Here is a 27,234-nt window from a genome sequence, read left to right as displayed (position 1 = left end):
TAATGAGAACAAGAGAATTCTGGGAAGGAGGAAGTTGATTCCTCCCAATCCTGCCCAGACCACCGAAGCAGCAGGATGTGATCTGCCTCACTGAAAAAGGTACTGAGCCACATGGCTAACATAGATCAGAAAAATGGGTTAATCAAGATGTGAGAGTTAGCCAGTGAGAGGCTAGAGTTAATGTGCCAATCAGCTTATAATTTATGGAGACCTATGTGTGATTTTCTTTGGGGCTAAACAGTTGTGGGGTACTGGGCAGGACAAAAACCCAAACAAGCAGGCCTGGCCCTCCATGTTACACAGATATATGCTACCACACTGGCTTATAATATATTCTTTTATAATTTATTATTTTTAGACATTCTATAGCTTTTGGCCATAGATATTACAGTTAATCAACTTTAAACTGTTTTTCCAGGTAGTTTGATTTTCTGTGACTCACGTAAGTTACTGTGTTGTTGTGGAGGTTTAGCTCTTTTACTCACCCAGATAGATGCCATGATAGTCCACCGTGTGTTCAAGCTGAAATCACAGTAACCTATAAAAGAAACAACAAGCTGTACTGTGACTCAGAACATGATATTTCCAGACCAACTCCTAATGTTTAAAATCCAGAAAGCAGATGTCAGGAGTTAATGAGAAACTTCTCTGGAAGGGGGTGTGAATCTGAGCTCAGGAAACCCATTCCCTGGGCAAGCATTTAACTAGGCACTTCCCAAATTCAACGTATTGGCAAGAGTCCTTCAGGTCTTGCTGCCTATCCTCAGTACACCAATTAGAAAGAGACAAGTAATAATGAAAAGTATAGAACGGAGATTTACTCAGAGTGGCCTATTGGGAAGGAAAACAAAGAGGGCATGAACCCCCATGTTTGCCCTCAGACTACTGATGCAAGAGTGGGCAGGAGGCATGAACCCCCATGCTTGCCCTCAGACTACTCACGCGGGGAGCTGGACAGGAGGTATGAACCCCCTGCTTGCCCTCAGACTACTCACGCGGGGAGGCAGGCAGGAGGCATGAACCCCCATATTTGCCCTCAGACTACTGACACTGGGGAGCCAGGCAGGAGGCATGCTCAGTCCAGCAGCACTGCCCGATCAAGGCAGGGTCCTGCCATTACTGCTGTGGCTCCAGTTTGTCCCATAAGTTGTCAAAACTTTGTAAAATCTCTTCTTGGGAGACAAGTTGTCTGACGTCCCCTTCCTTCCCCCAGCATGAGACTTCTGGGGAAATTTTAAGTCTTTGAGACCACCATTTCAGTAGTGTGGTCAAAGGGAGGCGCTCCGCTGTCTTCCCCTCACCGCCCATTCCCTTGGCCTTACAGCATCACAAGGGGGTTGGGTTGGACCTGGACCTTTGAGGGCTCTAAGACAAAAAAATGTAGCCCTCCACTTCCACATAATATAGGAATACTTTCTGGAAGCCTCTTTTTACTTATTTAAACCTAGTTGTCAGGGCAGTGTCCATGTCCATAGTCTGAGCTTATGAGAAGCTGGAACAGAAGGGTCACCTGGTTACCTGATCTACAGAAGGACATCACATCTCAAAATGACAACAGTAAAACCAGGAGAAATGTGTCTATTACTGATTTCTTTTAACCTGGACAGAGTGACATCATAACAAGGAAAAAGAAAAGAATAAACAAACACTTAGGAAGTTGTTCCTCACCCCAAACCAAGATAATCCCAACTGGCCTGAACATTTTCCAAAGTCCAAGCCTATGCAGCCTGCTAAATCTCCAGTCTTTGAGGAAGCCAGGCTAGTCCCAAGTAGGCACAGATGTGGAAAAGGCCTCTTCCTTGGACCCAGGCACACTAACCAGAATAGACATTACTCAGGCCTGCTGGCGTGTCTCCGGGATTGATTTAGAAATACGACCTGCTCCCACCCATCCTGGCAACAAAATATTCTAAAAATTCAATGGCAGCTCAAGGGCAAAGTTCAACAGGAAATCATATTAATAGCTACTGGAAATATTTAGCCCTGATTTTGCCCGCTCTCTGTACCTTAAGCAGCCAGCTCTCTGGTTAGAGTCTGACCCCCCCCCCTCTCCATATAGTATGCAGTGGGTATGATAGAAGATTGCTTCTTGTTGTCATATAGAACAGGAATTTCTATTTTGGTTTTGAACACAGCAGTGTTCAGAGATGGGAAGTTTCATGAGCATCTGGATCACGATTGGTCCCTCTAACCTTGGCAGCAGACCAACCCATTGTTGATTTCATAATTTAAGGGACATCTGGGAAATGATGGAAACTTAAGGGGTAAGACTCCCTAAGAGAGGAGGTCCATGACAGTGTGTTTTATAGGCCTCCATTTGCCCCTGGGGCCACCCTCTCCTGCTCTCTGCTTCTTGGCTGCACAAGGTGGGCCTCCTCCTCCACCACTGGCTCCTGTTGCCTGTATGTCCTGACTCATCTAAGAGAGCTTAGCAATGGAGCCAGATGACCAGAACTGAACTGAAACTTCTAAAACCATGAGCTAAAAGACACCTTTCCTCCAGTTATATTGTTTCTCTCTGTGTATTTTTGTCACACTGAGAAGAAACTAACACATCTCTTAAAGTGAAACAGTTTGAGTCGGAATTTCCTCATCTGTAAAACAGAGACTGAAAAAAAAGATACATTACGAAGCCAGCCAGCATCTTTGTTTTACTATGTGCCAGGTAATAGGAAAAATATTGGAATGTGATCCACAGAGCTGGGGATTTGTGTAATGTTTATTCCCTGGTGTATATGGGGAAAATGCTTTCAGTGATTTAAACATAAGCCTCGGCATATGCAAGTGAGTTGGGGAGGCATCATTAGTAGGAGCATCTCTGCTTTGCCTAGGAAGACGCTGGGGCACAGAGAGTTTGGACAAAATTCCCGCCACACAGCTGTTGGGTCGGCCCTACTGAGCCCAGGCATCCAGATCCCAAAGAAATGGACGGTAATCCCATGCCCTGCAGTCCCTGACCTAACTGATGCCTAGTGCTTATTGATCCAATATAATCTGTAAATGACTAAGAAGTATTACTAAACCACTCTCTAAGTGTTTGAAAAGTAAAGAATTACTCCACAGCGGAGGCCAAATGACCTAACAAGGGAACTTTAAACACATCCTTCCTGAAAGGGAATATCTGGCTACATAATTTCCTTGTACTTCCTCCTTCTCTCAAGTCTCCAGACTTCTCAACACAAACAGCTCTGGAGACAGGGTTCTAACTTTCCTTACAGTTTAAAACTACCTTTCTGGGCAATCTGAAATTTTCCAACTTCAGGAGAGCCAGTAACAATTCTTCACAGAATAACCTTTTAGTCTATTTCTTATGATATTTGTGAGGAGTAGAAACTGAAGTTTCTTCCCGGGCAGAAACCTTTTTCTTGCACACGCCTCCTGGAGAAGAATTTTGTCCGTTGCTCAACTTTTTATCAGCAGAGGGGCTCCCGGGACCCAGAACTTCTATATATGGTCATTTGCAACCTACCTGGATGCCTCACCTGCTGAGTCAAAGGCTAGGGGAGTGATTCATGTCTAGTGGAAGAATGCTGTACACTCAGAAAACAGTTTTTTTTTTTTCCTTCAGAGAAAACCGAATTTCCCCAACTCTCCATGTCCGATACCCTAATTCACCTTTCTCCTGCCTTCAAAAAATAAAAGTAACACAAACTGCACTTGTGAGGGGGAAAATGAGCTCATAGGAAGGGTGGGAACAAAGTTCTCAACAACACAGAACTCCGAGCAGAGGCACCGAGGCCCGCCCCTTCCCCTTCTTCTTTCAAATGTTTCCAAGGCCTTTAGGAATGAAGGGCCCGGCTTGTCTGGATCCCCTGGAAGCGAGCTCGGGTCGCCAAGACCCGGAGTTTAGTAACTTCCTCCAGCATTGCTGCCCGGGTTCAGTCTCCTCCATTCCGACCAAAGGGGAAGGGAAGTGGGCTTGGTTGGGGGGGAGAGACAGGGAGGGGACAGTGCGGGGACCTCGCTGCGCTCGCAAACATCGTGGACGGAAGAGGCTGGGATTTGCTGCCCCGTGGGCGCAGCAGGGAGGGCGTGGGAAACTTACCCTGAGGCGCAGCGGCCGCGAACCCGAGGGAGAAGCTGCGGGAAGGTGTGCGCTCGGCTGTCGCTCCGGGCTGGTCTGGACGGCGACCAGACCGCGACTGCGCCCTTCCTCAACCCCTCCTCCTGCCTCCACCCAGTGACCGCCCAGGCCCCGCCAGAAAGAGTCACTGGGAGCTGTGCCTTGACCCAGCCACCCTATCCCCTGTACTCAAACCTTTCCTCCGCCTTTATTCCCCCTCCCTTCTTCGATCTATTTCTTCAGGGTTCGGCTTGTTTCTAGACATCGTGAATTCAGAGTTCCTCACAGGTACTCTATCTAAGTAACACTTACCTAGCGGGTACTTCGTGGCAGGCACCGTTCTAAATCCTGCATAATAGCCATGCTACAAGGTAGAGGCTGTTTTTATACTCTAATCCCCTTTTTACAAGTGAGGAGGTACAAAGGCAAGGGAGGTCAGTCACACCGAAACGACAGCGGAGCTAGGTTTGGAGCGCAGGAATCTGGGGAGTCCCCACGGTAGGCCTGTTGGCTCCCGGGTGAGGCTTAGAGCTGGGGAGGCACCGTGGTATTCTAAAGGCGTTGGAACCTCACTATGTCAAGGGAAATAAAAATTAAAACCCCAAAATAATGGTCAATCTTATCAACTCGACACAAGCCATAGTCATCTGGGAGGAGGGAACCTCCATAAGATGGGGCTGTAGGCAAGCCTTTTTCTTAATGGGTGACTGAGGTGGGAGGGTCCAGTCCGTTGTGGGTGGTGCTACCCCTGGGCTGGTGCTCCTGGGTGCTCCTGGACTGGGGCGTCCGGGCAAGCAAGACAGGAATTAGCGTTCCTTCCTGGGCTCTGCACCAGTTCCTGCTCCAAGGTTCCCGCCCTCTGGCTTCCTTCCCTTCGGGGATGGAGTGTGCTGTGCAAGTGTTCGCTGAAATAGACCCCTCAAGTTGTTTTTGGTCTTGGTACTTAATCCCCGCAGTAGAAACCCTAATGCTGCAGCCCTTTAATACAGCTCTTCATGTCGTGGTGACCCCCAACCATAAGATTATTTTCGTTGCTACTTCCTAACTGTAATTTTGCTAACGTTATGAATCGTAAAAATGTGTGTTTTCCGATGGTCTTAGATAACCCCTGTGGAAGGTTTGATCCCCACTGGAGGTCTCGACCCACAGGTTGAGAACCCTTGCCCTAAGACATGCACTTAATGCTAATAGTGTCACTCCCTATGGGCCAAGCATTCAAACACATGCATCTATAGGGGCCAAATCTATTCAAACTTCCACTGGCTGGTGGCTGGGTCAAGGAAAAGAGAGTGAGTTTTCTTAAAGACTGTGGCCGCAAACTCCATTGGATGGCCACATACTTGAGAGTATATAAGCAGAACAAGTTGGACTTGATGGGAATAAAAGAACAAAAACAGCACGAAGTCGGATGGTAAAGAATTGGGGGTGATGGATCTGCAGGAGTTGGGGAAGAGAAGGTGTATATGACCAAAACACAATGTATGCCATTCTCAAGGAATTAATAAAAGACTTTAAAATATTAGTAAAACCTGAATAGGTAACAAGTGAGTGCAGTTAAGATAAAAACAAAGGAAACAAGCATCCAAAGTAGTGATGGGACCGCAGCACTTGCCAGTGCATAGAGGAGGCCGTGGTTCAATCCCCAGTGCTGCCGGACAATGGTCTGTACCCTGTCGCCTGTATTTTAAATAAATGCTGATTGGTCAGTAGCCAGGTAGGAAATATAGGAGAGGTGACCAGACAGGAAGTGGGGGGGGGGACAACAAGAATTCTGGGAAGAGGGAAGTTTCAGTCTGCAGTCTTCATCCAGAGACAGAGGAAGCCAGACACAGAGCAAGCAAGATGTGACTACCTCGCCAAAAAAGGTACCAAGCCACGTGGCTAACACTGACAAGAATTACGGGATAAGATAAGTTATAAGAGTTAATAAGAAGCCTGAGCTACTAGACCAATCAGTGTTTATTTAAAATACAAGTGACAGGGTACAGACCATTGTCCCACAGCACCCCAGCACTGGAAATAGGAAGGTATTCAAAAGAAACCGCTTGCTAATGTTGCAGGGCTCTTGAGGCTACTCATGCCTCTTGCACTTGTGTGGTGAAAATATGGTATGAAATTGTGTTCTTATTCATTTCCCTCCAGCTCTGCCTTTAGAGAAATGATGGTGGTATGTTGGGGTAGATACTAACACAAGCTTATACATGCTGCACGTAAGACTTCTGACTTCTAGTGGCTCTGTGAGTCGGTGGTTAAACACTAATTGGAATGGCAAATTTCAAAGAGATACTTGGTTTGAGCTCAGGTGTTTGCACTCTGTGTTCAAAACAAACTGCAGCTGAAGGACACAGGGTTTAAAGACTACATGAGTTCAAGTAGAAGAGATGTGGTACACCCAGAGGGATTGAACAAAAGAGCTTAATAGAGAGAGTGCTTACAGAAGGATGGGCGGTGTTACCATGGCCCCCTCCCTCCCTCCCGGCATCATGAAGTTCTTGAGAACTGGGAGGAGTCTGAAATCATTGCTGTCTCCACGAGGGCAAGAGAGGGAAGGGATTATCTGGAACTTCAAAGTACAGAAACTGTAGAAGAGAGACCGTCCCACAGGGCCTGTGCCCGAGATCACAAGGCAGGGCCTGATCACTGGAAGCTTCTCTTGCTTCGGTGGCCCGTCGCAGCTGAAGACACCAGAACACTCGATGTCTGTCAGTTTCCTGGAGCTATTGGTTGCAAACATTGCTTCACTTCTGAAACATTTCTCAGTGGGATGTCTGAGGGAATATTTTGGTTCTGGTTTTGAACAACTTGTGGAAATTATCCCAGAAGTTGGATCCTAATAAACTCTTATCATTTGTTGACTAGTTCTAGAACCTGATAGCTTTAAGCCAATACAGACCTAAGGATTAAACTTCCGCCAGCTTTTAAAGAAGAGTTTGCAGCATGGTTCTGTCATATTACATTAACCAAGCGATGGGACTCTTTCAATACAAGCATCCAATCAGGTGTAAGAATCTGAGGCCAATTTTAAGTAACTCTTCTCCTTGTTAAGGCTTTGAGATTCTGGTGTTCGTTTAAAATTTTCAAAGACAATTATCTAGGACACCGGCCTCAGAGTTGTTATGAGGTAGAGGTGAAAATCCTGATGGGTTCGCGGTACTTGGTTGTTTTCCAGATATACTCAATACATCATTTGACCTTGTCCCTAGACTGTGACCAGGCTGTGTACTCAAGGCACCATTCTGATCAGCTCTTGTAAGCTCTCTCTCCAGCTCATTTTGAGGAAGCATCTAAAAAAGACATGCTGGTATCCCAAAATTAAGTGGAGACATACTAAACTATATCGTGGGCTTCTCATGACCTAAAAAGCCCTCAGTTTCATGTGTCTGAACATAGTAAGCTAGTCTAGATATTATTTCCTTCCTCAGTTTTCCACTTAAAAATCATATAAACCATTTTAAATTTTAAATGGAAATGAATATTCTGTCACAATTCCTGAATATTACGGCGATGAAATTGCAGGTCTCAGGAGCATTTTTTGTAGCCAATCACAAGAGTTTAGAAACTGGTTTCTGGACCTGTTCCTCCATGTGCTCCACAGACAGGGACCCAAGAGCTGAGTCTGCTGCTAGGCAAAGGGTGGCAATGGGACACTGTGGGGAGATGAAGATCGTTAGGCCCCGGGGTCATTGATAACTTAAGGGCTTGGCTATGGCATCCCTTCCCCGGGTTTTATGAAAATGTGCTGAGCTTTCAGATCTTGCTGAGTTTGCAAATGTGCCCACAGAGCCATGCTGGTTGCTGTTCTTGGCAGTTTTTCATATTATCAGAGGGTAAAGACACACAAATGCGCAGGCTTGCAGAATGCCAAAATTGCTTGGCCTCAGTTCCATTCTGTCTCTGCCATTGTGTCCTTCACGAGCCAGTAAACTCTTCTTTGAAGATTCTACCATCTCCCAGGTATTTGGGGCACTCAGCAAGCCTTTGCTTATGCAACAAAAAGGGCACAGCCATCCTCACACTGTATCGGAGATCTTGAGAAGATTCAGAGACAACATTCATCCTACTGGATTCACATGGAAATTAAGTTATTTCTCTTTGTTCTGACTGCAAAAGCAAAGCTAGATCTGAGAACATGAATTTATTCAGCATCTTGCTCTTAGCAAGGTCAATATGTTTCAGATTCAATACTAGTTTAGTTTTGCTCTTAAAAAAAAAAAAAGCCTCAAATTGCAGAATGTTGCGCCAGCTCAGTGCAGTCTATACTAACGAGATGAATAATGGAAAAAGGACAGAGTAAAGCAAACAACAGACAACCAGGCTGCCATTTATTATTGATACAAATTTATATAGTGGCATGTGCTATTGGAGAAATCAGAAATTCATAACACACAAATTCATACTGGAAATTTAAAAAAAAATCACTTGAGGGTCAAGAACTCAGGTTGACAGCACCACAAATGTTTTCCTCAGTCTGAGCAGGTGAGAACTAACCAGGGGTAACAAATACCTACAGGAGACTGGGCGTGATAGTTAAGACTGTGCGAACGCTTCCCTACACAATTTCCTATCCAAAGGGAGGAACCTGCAGGAGCTTTCAGAAGACCCTGGTACAATAAGGGGGCAGGCAAGGCAGAAAAACGGTGCTGACAACGGTTTCTTTTGGCCTTCCCAGCCAGCGTCTGACAGCAAGGAGCAATCTTGCTGCGAGTTTTTCCATGCCTTCCCACCTGAGGGTACGATAGAAAAGGTTAGTAAAGCACACACAAGGCATTCGTGAATAAGTAAGAAACGTGGAAAGTGGAGCTTTCACTGAAATAGAATCCGCAGTAGTCATCAAACTATCCAACCCCAAAGATGAAATAGAAAACACAAATGAACAGTTCGACACCCATGGGGCAAATCTCAGCCTCGCACCTCTCAACGCTTTATGTGGAAAAAGTGGGCATCCATTAGAGAAGAGCTGGCTTCTCATAGATGTCTGGAGTGGCCAGGGGAGCAGCAGGGAGGCAGGGCAATCTCAGGAGCTTTTCCTTCAAGAGTTAACCACGCCCACGTCCTGTGGGCATGCACAGGCTGTCTCTGTCACTCCCCACCCTGTACCTGAAGGCCTCGGGGTTCAGTCCTCCTTCCCCCACTGGGCTCTTTCTGTCACCTCCTCACCCATCCATGTCCCTCCGGCTGTGAAGGAAGGTGTGTGTGAGCAGCACATAGGAGCCCGTGGGAATTTGCTTCTCTAATGTGTGAATCCCACCACCGGGAGGTGTGAGCAGTAAGGGGCCAAGTGGGGATGGAAAGCTGCTCTACAGAAGACCGGCTCCCTGTCCTTGCTCAAGCCCTCTGGGTTGCCCTGGAGATTTAGTGCCTGGCTCACTAGCTTTGCCACATGAGATGGGTATCAATTCCAGATTCTTGAGGCTATTCCAGAATTTCTGCCCTGAATTATAGAAGCTGGTTTGCAGCAGCACCTGAGCAGCCAGGAATGTCCGGCTGGGCTCAGTCCAACACACACTCTCCCGAACACACCGCACTACCCTCAGAACGTGAAATCGGCTTCCCCCTAATCTGTTCTAGATGCCAGCACACAGCTCACACATGACTGCAGTCTTTTCTATTCCTGCCTCCTCGGGACCCCCACCAGTCATGCCCACCTAAAAATGTGCTTCCCCCCTCACTCTCCCCATTGGAGGACTATTTCCCAATCCAATCAAGTACAACAGAGAGAACTTCTACATGCCCTGTAACACTGCCTGCAGACTTGCTCACCTCCGTCCTGCGCCTAATCGCTGCCACTCACCCGTCACACCATCCATTCACCCCACTCAGCAAACATCCCAGGCATGCTGGTAACGGGCAAGGCACTGCTGAAGAACGAGGTGTGGCTGGCACAGGCTCTGTGCTCAAGCTTTGGGGCTGCAGAGTGGTCTGTCCATTTCTCATGGTTCACTCATTCTAGATTTTTGGGAGGAGTCTGGAATGTTCTCAAAGAGTTTGGGTCGTTTCCATACAAATACAACACAAGGCGGATGCTGTGATATTTGCTCAGTGGTAGGGTGTGCCCGGCGCCCGAACAGCGCTCACTGCTGGCTCGTGGGACTGGGCCTCTGGCTGAAAACACAATGCGCACACCTAATGTTTGGCCAGTAAGGTAGAAATGAGAAGGGAAAAAAGGCAAGTTGTGTGCACACCACACGCAGAATATTCAAGTTGGTGTTCGAACACTACGCTATGTAAAAGCCACAGGTTTGTGGCCTTGTCGTGAACTGATATGGGGAAATAAAGCGCCTGAGCTACCAGAAAAGAACCCCCGGAGAGAAGTCCCAGAACTACAGTGCCAGGGACAGTGCCTCTATGCGCTGTGTGACAGACAGCGAACAGGCCCCATGTGTATCTATAAACTCTGGTTTCACTCCAGCTTCTAGTGAACTTGCTTATCCAAATGATTTACTTACTTCCCAGAAACGCTCACAAAACTAAAGACCCAAAGCACACGGGTTCCTGCTGCATTGCTGCACCGCAGAAGGTCTGGGGAAGCGGGGGAAATGTGGCTGGTTTTTAAAGCATCTCTGGCACGCCAAGACTGTGGTATTTCGCAGCACTGTTCAGGGCCCTGACTTGAGCCCTCCCCGATTTTAAGTAATGGATACGCACTCCAGTCTAAAGCATGTTGAGATCCTCATTCAAAAAGACCTCTAGAGAAGCCAAGTATACTCAGAGGGCAGGATACATAGGACATCAAGTGGAAACAATGCCCAAATGTCTAAGTGGCACCGATTAGAATTCTTAATGGAATCTGTCAGCAGGCTGTACTCTGCTGCCCAGAAGTCCAGAAAAGCCCACACAGTAGAAAGCTGGGGGCAAAGAAATAAAAAACAAAAAACAAAAAAACAAAAAACAAAGGCTCTGTATGCTCAGATATCTGCTACCCACACTGTGTCCAGCACTCTTGATTTGACCGGTAAACCTAAAAGTCCAGTGTCTATCCTAATCCTAAAGCACCTCTGTGCCCAGCCTTACAGCGTTACGCTGTGCAGCCACTGAGACGGTTACGGGGACCTGTGTGCATAGCTAGCTCTGCTCCGCTACTCTGGGGGTCTCGGTGGTTCTATTTCCTGAGGTAGCTCAGTTGTGAGTTCTACGCATGCGATGTGTGCTGTTCACCACTCAAAGCTAACTTTCCCTTTTTTTTTTTTAATCTGAAGGATTATAAAAATACCAGTATTTCTCCCTGTTTTATCAAAATGAGTTTAGAAAAAAAAATATACATGGGTCTTCTCGTTAAACTTCTGTTCCGTCTTGTAAATTGTTGTGGACTCTGACTTCCAGATTCATTTTTTTGACTTTAGCACCTTTGAATGTATACGAGCCCTCACAGTCACCCAGGATGTTGACATTGCGCACGGTGCAGTACTGTCTGTTGACATTCTTCTCCACCTTGTCCGTGCTTCTCTTGGCTACGTCCACCTTAGTATTCAGGGGGTATTCCTCCAGAGTGTCCTCTGGGGGCTGCTTCTTTTTCTGTGTCTGGCATTTTCTGGTGATGAAACAGGCCACCAGCAACAGCAGAAGGAGGAGCATAATAGCGGCCAGGGCACTGCCAATCGATGCTCCAGTCTGGGACAGGGAGGCAGCTACGATGGGCTCCTGCATCTCTAGGTTCAGGAACTTCATGTTGGTGCCGTTCTTGACTTGGTCTCCTTCATTGTCATAGATGAGGGAGTCATCAAGAGACAACCAGCCTCGGGGGTCCACCAGGTCCCTTCGGTGGCGCCTCAGAGAGGCTGTGAGAGAGCGCTGGACCCGGGGCCTCGAGATGCTGTCGGGGCCAATGATGTAGATCACCTGGAGATACCACTGGTGCCCCGCTTCCACCTGCAGAGGAGAGAGGCGTGTTATCTGGGAGCATTCGGAAGGGAGGAAATGAAGGCACCTGCTGTGACAGGGGGCGCAGAGAAACGGTCTCAATTAAGGGTTGCCAAGCATGCTCCTTGTTCCAAGATACAGGGAACTAAATCAAGCACCAGGGATTCTGCTTTATTTCAGATTATGGTGATCTCGGGGCAGCTATACACATTCTTTTCAATGCCCCTACTCATGTGGAATAGCCTAAAAATTTATTTGTCATGGTCTCTTTAGCTTATGCTTATGAGTTATTGGTCCTTATTAGTAACCATAAAATAACACGACAATAACTATATTAACTACCACATTTATTCTCTGTGCCCTTCAACTGCTCCTTATGCTAACTTACTATTTACTGATGAACTTCAGTTAAAATGAAGTCAGTCAACAAATTTTCACTAAACAATTCTAAACCTAATATACAGGTTCGTGACAAAAATGGCTAAACTCGAATACTTTCTAGATCACCCCTCAGAGGAGGAGCATTGAGTACTTTATTGCCCCCTCAGCTGCTTGCCTGGGAACACTTCAGAGCTTTGAAATAACTTCAAAAAAGCAGCCCAGAATCCCTGAAACCCAAGGTCGTGGATAACCACTTGGAGACAGAAAAAAAAAAAAAGTGCAAAATCTGATCTTGGAAGGTCTTGTTTGTTGTTTGGGTGTTTTCTTTCCTATGTGGTACTAGTCACTTCTGTCCCTCTAACTTGGACACTGTGACTTTGTTTGGTGTTTTCCAAAGGCCTGTGAAATCCGCGGGTCCACCTGACTGCCCCAAAGCTAGAAATTCAAAAGAATTCAGGAAGAATCAGAGCAGCCCATATACTGATGGACAATGACAGATGCTCAAATGCAAATCAAAGGATTTTATCCTTGTTTTTTTTTTTTTTTTTTTTTTTCGAGACAGAGTTTCTCTGTGGCTTTGGAGCCTGTCCTGGAACTAGCTCTTGTAGACCAGGCTGGTCTTGAACTCACAGAGATCCGCCTGCCTCTGCCTCCCGAGTGCTGGGATTAAAGGCGTGCGCCACCATCACCCGGCTGATTTTATCCTTGTTTTGGTCTGATGGGGATAGGGAAAACTTGGGAGAGAATGATAGGTTTCATAACAAGGAAAAAGGCCTCATGGCAAGAGACTTATCAAAAGAAACTGGCGGTCACCTTATAGAGGGCGTCTACTTTGAGGGTGAATCCATCCACACCTGGCATGCTACTGACCACATGGAACTCAGGCAACTCAGAAGCAAAGTGGGCCTCAAAAGGCACATCGTGGAAGTACTTGTCGGTGACCTCCGGCTGGCTGCGGTCCTAGGATGGAAAGAGGAAGAGGCGGGGCATGTGAATGGCAATGCTGAGAAGAGGAGGATGTTCTACCTGCTTCTCTGGGTTGGGTGAGAAGTGTGTGCTGTGGACAGTTTTCCCACAAGTGGGTCCTGCCTCTGGACACTACTAAGGGGAGCTTCTGGTAAGTTTTATTTAACCTGTGTCTCAGAGGCCATATGTCCAAGGACAACTATGAATGTCAATCAACACAAAATTACAAACTTTATTTTTTTGGTTTTTTTTTCTGTTGCTAGTCATCTGTGAAGCCATTGACAAGAGCCTTGTACATGAATTCATTTTTCATATCTAAAGGCTGGACATGCCCAGCAGACCAGCAGTTCTCAAACTACATGGCTTTAGGACCCTTTCCATTGTTAAAAGCAAAGGAAGACCCCCCAAAGAACTTTTATTTATGTGATTTTCTTCTATCTATATTTGCTATATTAAAAATTAAACCTGAACAATTAAATAAAACACTCTTGTATCAATTCATTTTAAATTTACAATGGAAAGTTGATTATATGCTAATCTAAGTAAGATTTTTTGTGAATTATGTTCACATTCATCTTTGTTCCCAAAGAGACCCCCCTTTTTTGTGATTCACAGCTGCTTTTTTTGTTTTTGTTTTTGTTTTTCAAGACAGGGTTTCTCTGCAGCTTTGGAGCCTGTCCTGGAACTAGCTCTTGTAGACCAGGCTGGTCTCGAACTCACAGAGATCCGCCTGCCTCTGCCTCCCGAGTGCTGGGATTAAAGGCGTGCGCCACCACCACCCGGCGGCACAGCTGCTTTTTATCCAGTCAGTTGTGATAAACGATCTTAGCTGATACATGAAGAAAATCTAGCTTCAAACACAGCTATCAGTGGGAAAAAGGAGGTGTCCATTGACGACATTTTTCAGGTAATTGAGGGAGACTGGTAGACAGACCGACAGGCAGACAAACTGTGTGTGGTAGAGACATGCTTGTTTTGGAGTGTGTGCTTGTGTGTGGATGCCTGGCATTGCTATGGGGTATATCACTTCCTCATCTTATTTTTGACATGGGTTTTTCACTGAAATTGGATGTCAGTGGCTGGTTAGGTGGGCTGGCTAGTGAGGTACAGGGATCCTCCTGTCCCTGTCTTCCCTGTGCTGGGATGATAGTGACCACTCCTTCTGTGTGCTCTGAGAATCAAACTCAGGATTTCATACAGACATGGACAGCATTTTACTGACTGAGTCAGCTCTCCATTCCCTGGGTTGCCTTCAAAACCTCCTCCTCCTCCTCCTCCTCCTCCTCCTCCTCCTCCTCCTCCTCCTCCTCCTCCTCCTCCTCCTCCTCCTCCTCCTTCTATTTAGTTAGTTAGTTAGTGTGTGTGTGTGTGTGTGTGCGCACATATGTGAATGCTTGAGGAGAGGACATTTGCCAGAAGAGGGCATTAGATCCCCTGGGGGTTGTGAGCTTCCTGATGTGGGTCCTGAGAATCAAACAGGGTCCTCTGCTAGACTAGTACATGCTCGTAACCACTGAGCCATCGCTCCAATCCTGAAGCACAACATGGACTGTGAACTCATACTAATACACCTTCTGGTGAGGACACGAGCATGCAATGGTGGCACCTTATACTACGAGGAGGGCAATTTCCACCTTGTAGACTCTATGAAGGAGTGTGAGGGCCCCTCAGGGCCTTTGAACCAGACTCGAAGAAACACTGGCTTAGACTCTCCTCTTCCTGGAATGTCAGCAACAGCATGTCATGCAGCCCACCATAGCCAGTAAACTGGCCATGTGCTAGGTGACCGATCAGAGAGAGAAAACAATAAAAGGAAAAACAGAGAAAACGCTGTGCTCTTATCGGAATTCACAGCCGAGACATTGGCTCACTGTGGCTCCTTGGCATTAACAGTGACAGAGAGCCTACCAGCAGGAGGAATCTGTGCTTCAGGTGCTTGTTTGGCTGAATGCATCCGTACTGGGGTCCTTCGTTGTAGATTGTCCCCGTGGGGTCAAAGAAAGGCACATAGCCGTCCTTGCCAGTGCAGAGATAGACTTTCTCCAGCTGCAGCTTGTAAGCAGAGTGGAGGCTTTGTTCTGGGTTCCAAAGGACTCGGCCGTAGAGGATCTGCCCTGCAAAGATCCAAAGAAAGACACCAACCAGGTTGGACTCCAAGGTTAAAGAGGAAGAAGTGTTTGCCATACGTCCTCAGAATCAAAAGTGCGTCTTCTATGAAGAGCTCTGATTCCAGGAGTCCCGGAAATACACATTTACCATCCGCCGCTCCTCTCATTCATTGATATTACTGGAGCATTTGTTGTATTACCAACCACTCAGCTGCGCACAAGGGATGCAGAGGTAAGTGAGATGCAAACGAGAAGGCAGACGCGAGAGCAAAGAGTTTAATCCCATTGACTGACAACATTTATCAAATCCGGTATTTGCTGTACTAATTTTTTCTCAGGCAGTAACATTCGTGGGGGTGCTGGCAGACTTCTAGCTGAGGAAACTGAGGCACTGAGGGACGGAGCTGCTGAAAGTTGCCAAGAGTGCAGGAAGTGAAGGCAGGAGGACTGAGAGAGATGCAGAGCAAGGGACTTTGGCTTGACAGCTCACTCTAAGAGCATGTGCAACGCCGTACGTCACCTGCTACAACTGAGGAAAAGGCTTTATACTGAAGACTGAGTTGGCAGGAATCCTAATATGGGGACTGTTTTTTTGAACAGCATCTGAAATGGTCTCAAGTTCTTCCTTTCTTTATTTAATTCTTCCAAGAGTTCAAAAGATAATCTTCGTCATTATTCCCTTAAGTAGCCTATGCTAGGAGACCCACAGCATTGCCGGTACAGCTGGGATCTACCCCTGCAATCTCTCCAGGGAATTCAGAGCGGAGACAACTTAGCCAAGTTAAACACCAGGTTAGAATTAGACTGGAAATGCCAATCCTCTTCCCCCAATATGCCAATCGCTACAGCACTGAGACTAAGCACGCATTTTATAAGTTGGTGGAAGAATGGGAGTCTTTCCCTTACTTCTACCTTGGCTGCCCTGGAATGGAAGCCTGGGAGATGTTCCCCGCAGAGTTTACTGACCGACACATAGGCAGAGATAGGCAGCCAGCCCAGGGGCCCAGAAGAGTCTCCTCTCTAGGCAGAGCCGCTTCCTGCGGCTCGAGGAAGAAACTGACCTTTGGAAAAGGCTCCTTTGTAATCCATTTCTGCCAGTGACAAGTCAGACGTGTTGGGGTCCATCAGGAACACCTTCTCGTTATTGCAGAGCTGAAACTCAGTGTTGAGCGAATACACGACCGGCACGGGGCGGTTGGTCTGCTGGAACGCAATGGGGATCAGGAACCTAGACGGGGAGAGGTGAGAGCTCCTTGAGGGCAGAGCCAGCTTCACATGGCATCTGAGCTGTCCTCTTGGCCGCCCTTCTTGACAGGGTACGCAGCTTCACTGTGGCTGCTGACCATTTTCTGAATGTATTCATAAGGATAATGTCTTTTATTTGTTTTTATTGTTTGAGAAAGGGCCTTGTAGGGTATTTGATCACACTGTGAACCCTGAGTTTGTTTTATTTACTGGAAAAACCTGTGTGTAGTGGGGCTCAGCCCTAGCACACACCTTTAATCCAAGAGTTTTGTGCTTCTTGTAAACAGGATTAAATAAAAACAACATTCCATAGGCCAAGAGGTCTATGTCAGCAAGCAACCAGCCGACGGGAAGTAACCACAGAACATCAGCAGGAGTCAGAAAGACGGATAAAGAGATGCGTTGCAGGAAGTAAAATGAAGGGACATTGAGTCTGGGGACCTTTTGGTTTGAAATGACAAGGGGTAGTCTCTTTCTAGGATGTTGGCAAAGGAGGGAGTTGAGCTAGCTGTTTTCTCCGCCTCTCTGAGCTAGCAGGTTTTCACCCCAGCATCTGGCTTCTCAGTCTTCACTGGGAAAATCAAATGGCTGAGATTTAGTTAAAAAACAACATTTAGATTTAGATGAAAACAACAGGGTCTTGTGTAGTTTAAGTCAGCTTGACCTTTCCTCTTCTTTCATTCCTAGCCCTAGGATAACAGGCATGCACCCCATCCACAGTCAGTTTCTACAATGCTGACATCACTCCAACACCCTACCAACTGAGCCACATCCCTGGCCCTGCCTCTCTCTATGAACAGGATAACTTAGTCTTTAGAACTCTTTGGTATCAGCTGCACATTTCCCCCTCAAAGTGGTATGTGTGTGTGCATGTGCGTGTGTGTGCGTGTGTGTGTGTGTGCATGTGTGTGTGTGCATGTGTGTGTGCATGTGTGTGTGTGTGTGGTGTATGTTGTATGCATGTATGTGTGGATATATGGACATGTGGTGGCCAGGGGTTGGTGCTGGTTCTTCCCCTCAGACACTCTCCATGGTATTTTTTGAGGTAAGGCTCTAGAGAACCCGGAGGTCACAGATTTGCTAGACTTGCTGGCTCCCAGAACTTGCAGGCTGGATCAGAGTATGGACTCATATCTGAATTACATGGAGAGTTCAAATGCAGCCTGACTGACAGCAAGCAAGACTCTGTCTTAAAGGCTGAGCAGAAGAAAACACCTCCACATGAAATACCACAAATAAAAATCGCTAAGCACTGGTACTGCTCTGTTTAAGACAGGTGCCAAATAGATGCTTGTCACACGTGTCCTCTGAGAAGCTGACACCGTCAAAAATGAAAATTTTTAATGTTGAGCAAATTCCTTCGCGTGTCCAAACGTCTCCCTCTGTTCTTCATGGTTTTCCTGACACCATCCCTCCCGCCTGTCTGTGGCAGACTGGGGCCTCTGGTCTTCCTGAATTCCATTCCACCAGTCCCCTAAAGTGGCTCTTTGATTACCACAGTGCCCCAGCTAGACTTTTCCAAGATTCACACACCGAATCCTGAACTCTTTTGGTAAATTTTTAGATACTCTGTCACACACATATACGAAACTGTTAAAGTGGCTGAGAACGCGAGACTACATAAGCCATGGACACAGGGGAAACCTAATATTATCCCTGCTAATGGTACGCAGCAATAAAATGATGTCCCATAACATGCTGCTATCCCTGAAAATTAGTGCCGTTGCTCAACACACATCAGAGATGATGGGAATTAACACAGAGACCCACAATGGACAACGAGCCGAGAGTGGGAAACTTGGGAGCACTCTTTCCTGCATGGGAGGTCTTTACCAAAGCCTCAGGGATTTGCCTGGTCACCATGTGTCCTCTATGTGACTGACTGGGATACTTTCAAACACTACTGCTATCAATTATGGTGGCTCAGCATCCAGACAGAGACCATCTAAATCTTCACCTCCTTTCTTGCCAAGGGCTTTTTCTCCACCCAACAGCAGCTACGCTACTTACTTTCTTATTGCTACTGTGGACAAGCACCCCAGAGTCCATATTCAAACACCTCACACCCTGGCCCCCATCTTTTCAGCTCCTCTCTTTTTTTTTTATCACACCATTAATCCTTCCACCCGCAGCAGGACCTTCCCAGACACTCTCCCTGGAATGCAAAGGACCTGAAATACTTTACACAGCTCTGGTGGAGACAGCCACACACAACTACTTCTTTATAAACACTTGGGAGATCAACCCGCCAACTTTTTAAGTTAAATCTACACCTACCATATGACCCAGCCGTTCCAAGAAAACAGGAAACATGTAGTCACACAAGGATTGCACATACATACGCAGGACAGATCTATTTAAAATAGATCCAAGCTGGAAAGAGCCCAAGTGCCCATGTAACGATGAACTGATGGACTGCTATTTGCCATAACAGGCAAGACAACTCAGCAATGGCAGAAACTGCTTATACAGTAACACAGAACACCAAACAGTCACGCCAAGTGAAATGAGCCACAGAAAAATAACTGCGGTTGTATGATAACACATACGGTTACAGAAAACTCACTCTCCTCCTGGTGACAGAGAGCAGATGAGGGCACACCTGGAGAAGGGGAGGCGTGAGGGGGCTACAAAGAGGTGTGAAGAGACTTCTGGGGGAAATGGCTGTGTGTTGTCTTGATCGCTGTGATGTTTCACAAGGATACACATGTGTCAGTATGTATTAAATGTGTATGCATGCATCAGGAGTTTGTTGACCATCAATAACACAACTTAAAGACAATTTAGCCTGCTTGCCAAGTCTCACTGCTCACTTCCTCCTTTCCCTCAGACCTCCGTGTTCCTCCTGCTTCAGGCTCAGGCTGGGTTTAGTCAGATGCCTATCTTGCCAGGTTTAGTCACCCAGTTCACCTCTCTGGAACCCATAGGCTCTGCCTGCTTGCACTGTTTAGTGGATGAGCCGACTGTCTTGGCTCCAAGCAAAAGCTTGCCCCTTCCTTCATGATTGCCCGTTTACTACCCTCAAGGACCTGGCTTCATCCCATGCACCGTTAGCTCTCCCTTTCACAGCAGCACGCAAACATCTGGAAGTGTTGTCTACCTTAAACCACACCTAATAAAAGCTCTTTAAAAAGCCGGGCGATGGTGGTGCATGCCTTTAATCCCAGCACTTGGGAGGCAGAGGCAGGTGGATCTCTGTGAGTTCGAGACCAGCCTGGTCTACAGAGCTAGTTCCAGGATAGGCTCCAAAGCCACAGAGAAACCCTGTCTCGAAAAAAACAAAAAAAAAAACAAAAAAACAAAAAAAAAATAGGGCTTCTCATCTGTCATCAGTTGCTGTACCATTTCTCCAACATTCTTTCTAGAGAAACCCCTTATGCCTATTGCTCCTGCTTGCTGACCTCTCTTGATTTCACCCCATCCCCCAAGGTTAGCATCTTGTGTATCGCACTATCTGGGTACTACCGAACCCGCCATTACCAAATCTAGCAGCCGACTCGCAATCTTTCAACAAGAAAGTGACGCCTCGAGTAGTTCTCTCTTGGCGCCAATGCTATCGTTAGCATCTTCTCTCAGTGTCTTCTAGGTGGCGCTATGTCCTCAGACAGGTGGGCACTAAACTCTAAGGTATCTGAGGCCTGGGTGGTTTTTAACACCCTGTTGTGATATAATCTGTAACCTTAGTGTTCAGACCACTTGATAAGACCCGAGTGAATCCTCACATGGAATGAAGGAATAAGGCAGGCCCAGTGTGGTCTCAGGCCCGAGGTAGGTACAAGCTGGTTCTTTTAAAATAAAATATTTTGTTAATTTATTATGTATTTGAGTGTTTGCCTAAATGGATGTCAGTGCACCACAAATGTGCCTGGTGCCCATGGTGTCCTGGTGAGGGTGCTGAAGCCCCCGGAACCGGAATTACAGATGACTGTTAGCCGCTGTGTTGGTGCTGGGGTTCCCTAGAAGAGCAGCCAGCGCTCTGAACTGCTGAGCCGCTGCTCCAGCTCCATATAGTTGGTCCTTATTCTTCTCCATCGTTTGTGTGTATAAAGTCTCTATGAACGTTGAGTTAGTGGGTGTGGGACACTGATCCCGGGAGATACAGAGCTAGGTTTCTGCGGATGTCTGGTGACAGCATTCCACCAGCAGGACCACACACAACCATTCCTTATGTGTGTTCCTGTTTAAAGACCCCTTTACTTAATACACATTGTTGATTCATTAGCATCAGACTCACAGCCACCAGCACAACAACTCGTGCCTGAATGGAGTTTATCTAATTTTCCATAGGGCACATGACAGCCCTTATGTGCTTAGGAACAGTAGAAAATACATCAGGTCTGTGCTTAGGAGTCACTCAAAACAGCAAGGCCACCGATGAAATGTACACAAGTGAAAACACGCAGCATCCAATAGACCGTGAGGGGTCACTGTACTCAGAGAGCTGATATCAGAAGGCAGAGGACTCTCTTGTTCAGCTCCAGCTGGGGCTGTGCCTGTTAGGTTTTGCGCATCTCAGAATTATAAACACGTGTTAGCGAGCAGGAGAATTCTTAAGTAAAGACACGGAATTAGCAGGGAGCACCGATATTGGCCTACCTCTCTGGGGCATGTGCAGTGCAGGCCAAAGGCTTCTCTCCCGGGTCCACCCACGGCTGTGTGGGCTGCACGGTGCAAGGGATCAGATAGATGGTGTATTCCCCCGAGTAGTCCTTCCTGGAAGCAGACAGAGCAGATTGTTGCCACAGGCAACACCCGAAGGTGACTTAGCCCCAGAAAGACACGGCTTTACTGAGCAGGGTCAGGAGGCATTTCTGCCCCGACAACTCTGTGAGAGCCACTTTCAGGGACTCATCTCTGACTATGCTAGCTTCAGAGTATTTTCCCAAGGTGTTAACAAAACCAAGCATTTTCATTTACTCCAGCCCTTCCTTTGAGGAAAACTATAAAAGGCACACTGCTAATAAAAATCTGGAAGGTTCAGGGGATGGCGAATAGAGAGTTCAGGAAATCTGCCTGGCGATTCGGCTAGTGTTTCTTGTCGACTAACAACCTGCTAACATATTCTTAAAGGCAAGAGCTTCTGTCTGTTAAAACATGAGTGTGTCAGGAGATGCTGTGGAAAAGGAGGCAAATAACATGGAGACAGAGCATCTCTGCAGAGCAGAACGGAAGCGGTGTCCTTGCAACACCCACCTCCACTTGACTAGACCTCCATTTCAGGGTCCCCTTCCCAGACTCCATGGCTTCCTTCCTTTGCAGAGTTGAAGAACACAAAACCATGGATTCTCCTTGGGGGCCACTCAGAAGGAATTCGTGTGCTTATGGCAAGACACAAAATTCTCCAGAAGCCCTTGTGGCCATCACTGACTTGTTATTAGTAGCAGCTCCAGCCCTGGCAGCTTAAGTGGAAGGCAGGAGAACATTCAGAAACATTCCGAATAATCCTCAAGTGTTGATGTTTCAAGCTCTTGAATAAAGTCGAGAAATTCTCAGACCAAGCCCCAGAAGCTTCCGTCGTGGTATTTACCTGTTGTAAGAGCTTGTGGCTCTCCAGAGTTGATGTGGGGAATCAAATGTCTGAGCACTCCATAAGAGTTGCAGGTCAAACTCAATTCCTCCTAGGTGGTCTGGAGTCAATATGAAAGACTTCACATCTGGGAGAGTGTGGTGCTCCATCACGAACTGTCCTGTTTCGGAGTGAAATACACTGTGATTTCGTGAGTTTACAGTGTTTGCCTAGGGACCTGACTTCTGTTCTTCTAGCAAAGAAATAAGGGTGCTGAGGGAGATATGCCCTTGGGGATACATCTGACAATGGCTGAGATAGCACAGCGTCTTAGCCTATCCCACCACCCTACTCAATGGCAATGAGGGTCACATGATACACCTATAAGCACAAAAGGAAATGTGTCAAGCTCATATGCAATTTTATTGATATTTACGGGACAATGAACGCTGAATATACTCAGCTTTGAATATCAACAGACACATTTTGGGGTCTTAGTGTTTTATAGATGGAAATATCGATGTTGGATATAGTCATATTCAGAGCTATTCAAGGGTTTGGTAGAAGAAAACAAGTGCAGATGTTGCTAAGAATATTTTAGCAAGACATCATGGCCCTTAAACGTCAGTGTTAGCATTCAAGGGAGAGTAACAGCTCTGGAGGGAAAGAAACAACCAAAAGGTAACATGGAATTTGACAGAATCTACTTTCCTTTATGATTATAGATATGAAGCAAACGTAAAGAAACATAAAACAAGTAGGAAAGGCAGCTGCAAGGTGAGAGGCTGTTTGCACGGGACTACTGGTCTGTGTCGGGTGCACTGTGTGTGGAATGGTACCGTGACTTCCTTGTTCTTAGACGAGGTCTACTGAAGGGTCGGGGGTGATGGACACGAAGATGGAAATTTCCTTTCAAATGAGGTTACCCCAAAGAGTGTGTGTATGTTCATACATGGATGGTAAAATGTGAACAGTTGTTTACTTTTTCTTCGTGGTTCTTATCTTTGACTTTTCTGAATGTTTTAAGTATTTTTAAATAAAGAAGTAGGGGAAAAAACCATGCAGAAATTACCCCTGAATTTGGCATGGGTCTTGAACTCAATGACGAGACGGCCATCCTCTCTGATGTAGATTCTTATGATCTGAAGCCTTGCCGAGAGCACACTGTCTGTCTGGATGCCTGGACAAGCAACCACACACAAAACAAAGTCAGGGCGTGGAGAGGACCCTCCCAGATAGTGACCTGCTTAGACATTGTCCCAGAGACATCTCTGAAAGGATCCAAGTATTTATGGGAATGTAATTTAGAGAAAAGTTATTCATTCACATGAGCCTTGACAATAGACATGAGTGCCGATGGAAATACGCAGCTCATTCTTGGTTCAGTTTTTTCCAGGTCCACTGTCCTGTAGGAGCGCCTTATCTATGTGGTTATCACTTTTCCCAGATGCAGGTTAATCCATTTTAGAAAACAATGGAATCGAAATGCCTGGCACCATAGCGTCTCCATGACATATTTTCTTTTACTTTTAGGACCTAGAGGAGTCCTGAATTCTGACATCTACATTTTATACTCAAACCATGGAGAGGACAGGGAACCTTGTAGAAAGTCAACTGTGGCTTGACACACAGTAAGTAGAGGCAGTTACAGACATGGTGCCCAATGGGTTCAGAATGAACTAAAATAAAATAGAATCAAAGGAGGAGAAAAATAAAAGTTATTAACTCCTCCCTCCAAAAAAGACAAGAGCCAAAGGCCCAAGAGTTGATTTGGTTCAGGCAGGAGAATGTCAAGCTCTTTTCCCTTGGAGAATATAAAACAAACATGATTTGAGCTCAAGCCATTCAACAGAAGAAAGAATGCATCTTCAGCCTCTCTAAAGAATGCTCCCGAAGTTCTTCAGCATCTCTCCCTCAGATGGAGGCTGTTGCCCCTAGAAAGGGAGGGGTGAGCATGGGAGCAGCGGAAGTAAGGGGCAGTGGGCTTGGGGTCATGCTGAGTACAGGACATCGGAAAGGATAAAGAATCAAACAGAAGGATAACAGATCAGCATACTCTCTAGATCTCGGTCAGCCTTTCTGTTTCTCTAGAAGACCATGGGAATGTAGCTACTGTTAGAATTCATTGCTGAGTTAGTCACGATCGAATGTGAGGTAGAGCAGCTAAGGCATCCCTGGGCATACCTGTCCTCCAGAGAACCGTGTCATAGAAGAAAGAGAATTCCATCTCCGTGTGGTGCTCCAAGGAGGCCCAGCCCCTGGGGGCTGTCACATAGATGTAGGACACATAGAGAGGCACGTGCACTGTTAGGAACGACTGTGCCGAATCCCTCACCTGCCGAGGAAACAGTGTGCAAGAGACAGGCTTATGTCTTTCCTGGGAGGAAAGGGTAGACGACGTTGCCTCTTGGCTCAGTGTCCACCCACTCCCTTGGTCACTGGCTCATACAGGAATTCCTCATCAAATGCCTAACTTGCAGTTTGTCCTCGAAACATAAAGAGGGTACATGGTGGCCAAGAGGCATCTTCAGAAGAGGTGACCTTCAAGGGCTTTTCTGAAAAGGTGACACTCGGACACAAACATTTTGAAAGAGTTAAGAACCATCTTCGCTTCTGATCCTCAGTTTCTAGAGGCTTTCTCTGGAAACGTGAAGCCTCACAGGGCAAGGGATGAGCCCGCTGACTTGTACCCTTCTGTCAGCGTGCTCAACCAGAGACCCGCAGGAGATGCTGAGCAATGGTGATCGGCAAGGCACCCAAGTCCTGTCCTCTGGTATGAACACACGCCTGGCTCAGCGTGTCTTAGTGAGCAATCACATTCTCGTGCCAGGAGTAAAGGCCCCACTGGCATCTAGGGAGCTCACCAACAGCTCAAGGCTGCAGGGGCTCCCTCCCGCTGTTCCCTGGCACAGACAGTATTGTGGAGACTTGATTAACAAGATCACCATTCAAGGGAACACCACTCTCTAGGGGGCTCCTTCACGGTCTTTACTTGGGTGCACTAACGTGCGTTTTACTTGGCCATGAACAAAAACTGGATGGGAAAATAATAAAACGGTAGCAGATGTCCAAGTGTGGATGGGAGAATGTATTTAAAAATTCATATTTTTTGCTCTATAAATATGTATTTCTTCTATAAGAAAAAGCTAAGTTAATAAGTTTGGAACAATTCTATTGTGTTATTGGGCAAGTACGATGAGATCTTGACGGATATGTTTTCCCCTCTGTTCTCATTGGTTTCCTTTATCCTAGATGATGTTTCTTGCTAATCTTTAAGAACGTTCTCCGACACATATTTCATGCATACCTGCTGTGTGTTATGCAGAGAGCATGAGCCAACGTTTAATGTGGGCTCAGGGAGGTTGTCTCCGCCCTAGTTGAGAGACACTGAATAAGACTTTATTTCCTGTTTCTCTGGTGTTTCTTCAATTACAATTAGCAATTTCTATTATTTTTAGAGAAACAAACAACAATGGGATTTTTTTTCTGTCTTAAATTTTAAAAGTGGACATAAACAGTCCTCACCTTTGGGACTTTTAAAAGACCGTTATGAACAAAAATACCAAGCTCTGCAATTGAAGAAAAGTTATGGAGAACAGAGAACGTTAATTTTCGAGGGGAGGAATAATAAGGTTTGTGACTGTTCACAGCCTGGGACTATGTGGGCCAGGCATCTGCAGGATCAAAAACAAAGGCAGGCCACCTTGAAGTTTCATCCAGTAGAGGGCAGTGCTGCACACAAAACCAGAGGCCGGGACACAAAGAACACATTTGAAATGAGATAGCTCCGTCCCACTGTTGCTTTTACAGTACTGTCCGATGTCTCTGGCTTCTCCCTAGAAGAGCTGCTGACATCAGGACTGACCAGTGGTTTGCTAACCATGCACATGTACACGCATGTGTGTGCATGTATCGGGTGGTGAATCTGGGCTAAGCACGGAGTGAAAGCGCTCAAAACAACAGACTCTTCCCAGCGTTCTGGAATCTAGAATTGTCTTCTGAGAGGCCTGCCACCCGCTATTCTAATTCATTGCAAGCGGGGAAGAAGGACAGGCACATGAACAAGCCCAGTATCAAATTAAATCTTCTCTACATCCCAAAGGATACACAGAGAAAAGAACCACACAGGCATCTAAAGAAGCAGGTTCTTGATTTTTGTCCAGATAGTTTGCCACAGTAATTTTCTTATACTTTAACTTGATTTAGAAGACTGCAGGGCCATTTTAACCACAATACCGCCAAGACCCAGAGAAAGGACTTATACAGAATCTATTCCCTACCTGGCTAGCCCAGTTAGGACTGTTATGTGCTAGCTGAACAGAGTTGGCACAGCACCCAAGCACCCACCTGGAAGTCGGGAGTCACGGAGCCCCTGCATATGTTGATCAGCTCGGTCATGTCATAGAGCGCATTGAACAGGAAGGGCACCCACCTGGAAGTCTGCAGTCACGGAGCCCCCGCACACGTCAATCAGCTCGGTCATGTCATAGAATGCATCGAAGGTCCACACGCAGCTCTTCAGGTTCAAGTGTCTGTACAGCTGGATGGTCTTAGTCTCCCGGACGCTTGGGTCAAACTGGAAGGGGCGGTCATAGCCGGGGCCCAGGGCAGTGCTGTGGAAACCTGCATCATCCAGGAACCCTGCCTCTGCAGGGAGGGAGAACAAGGGACAGTGACGTGGTCAGAGCCTGCCAGGAGCTGGGTGAAGGGGACATTGCTGAGCTGTTCATCTCAGACTATGGCCGGGTCTCCCTTGGAATCCCCATGTACAGTGAGGTGGAGAGGAGATCTCGTAAATGGGTGAGCCACCTGCTGGGGGCTGAGGACATGTCTCAGCAGGCAGACTGCTCCTCACAGAATATGCATGAGGTCCTGATCAGGGATCCCCAGCACCCATAGAAAAAAGCCAGATATGGAGGCCATGTATGTGTAGTTCCCGTGCTGGAGCATGGAGACACATGTGTGTAGTTCCTGTGCTGGAGCATGGAGACACACGTGTGTGTGTAGTCCCAGTGCTGGAGCATAGAGACACATGTGTGTGGTTCCCGTGCTGGAGCACTGAGACGCATGTGTGTAGTCCCAGTGTTGGAGCATGGAGACACATGTGT

General features: G+C 46.7%; 2 protein-coding genes across 2 annotated transcripts in view; both read right to left on the bottom strand.

Moving 5' to 3' along the window:
• The window catches only part of Anxa3 (annexin A3), a 43,177-nt gene extending 39,014 nt beyond the window's left edge, over positions 1 to 4,163 (bottom strand). The window contains exons 1-2 of the mRNA XM_050150121.1: positions 4,046 to 4,163; positions 486 to 538 (exon numbers count right to left, since the gene is read on the bottom strand). Of these exons, the coding sequence (XP_050006078.1) occupies positions 486 to 500 (15 nt within the window). The 5' untranslated portion in view covers positions 501 to 538; positions 4,046 to 4,163. The remainder of the gene's footprint in view (positions 1 to 485; positions 539 to 4,045) is intronic.
• Positions 4,164 to 8,354: 4,191 nt separating this feature from the next.
• Fras1 (Fraser extracellular matrix complex subunit 1) overlaps positions 8,355 to 27,234 on the bottom strand; it is a 398,956-nt gene continuing 380,076 nt past the window's right edge. Inside the window, exons 66-74 of the mRNA XM_050150115.1 lie at positions 26,559 to 26,773; positions 24,311 to 24,461; positions 23,199 to 23,306; positions 22,148 to 22,307; positions 21,217 to 21,333; positions 16,437 to 16,603; positions 15,176 to 15,381; positions 13,115 to 13,261; positions 8,355 to 11,929 (exon numbers count right to left, since the gene is read on the bottom strand). Of these exons, the coding sequence (XP_050006072.1) occupies positions 11,336 to 11,929; positions 13,115 to 13,261; positions 15,176 to 15,381; positions 16,437 to 16,603; positions 21,217 to 21,333; positions 22,148 to 22,307; positions 23,199 to 23,306; positions 24,311 to 24,461; positions 26,559 to 26,773 (1,865 nt within the window). The 3' untranslated portion in view covers positions 8,355 to 11,335. The remainder of the gene's footprint in view (positions 11,930 to 13,114; positions 13,262 to 15,175; positions 15,382 to 16,436; positions 16,604 to 21,216; positions 21,334 to 22,147; positions 22,308 to 23,198; positions 23,307 to 24,310; positions 24,462 to 26,558; positions 26,774 to 27,234) is intronic.

This window comes from Alexandromys fortis, unplaced genomic scaffold, assembly GCF_014885135.2.
Source record: "Alexandromys fortis isolate MF-2015 unplaced genomic scaffold, M_Fortis_MF-2015_v1.1 scaffold_0, whole genome shotgun sequence".
NCBI lineage: Eukaryota > Metazoa > Chordata > Mammalia > Rodentia > Cricetidae > Alexandromys > Alexandromys fortis.
The sequence above is the reverse complement of the archived record's forward strand: the minus strand, read 5'-3'. Positions and strand labels throughout refer to the sequence as shown.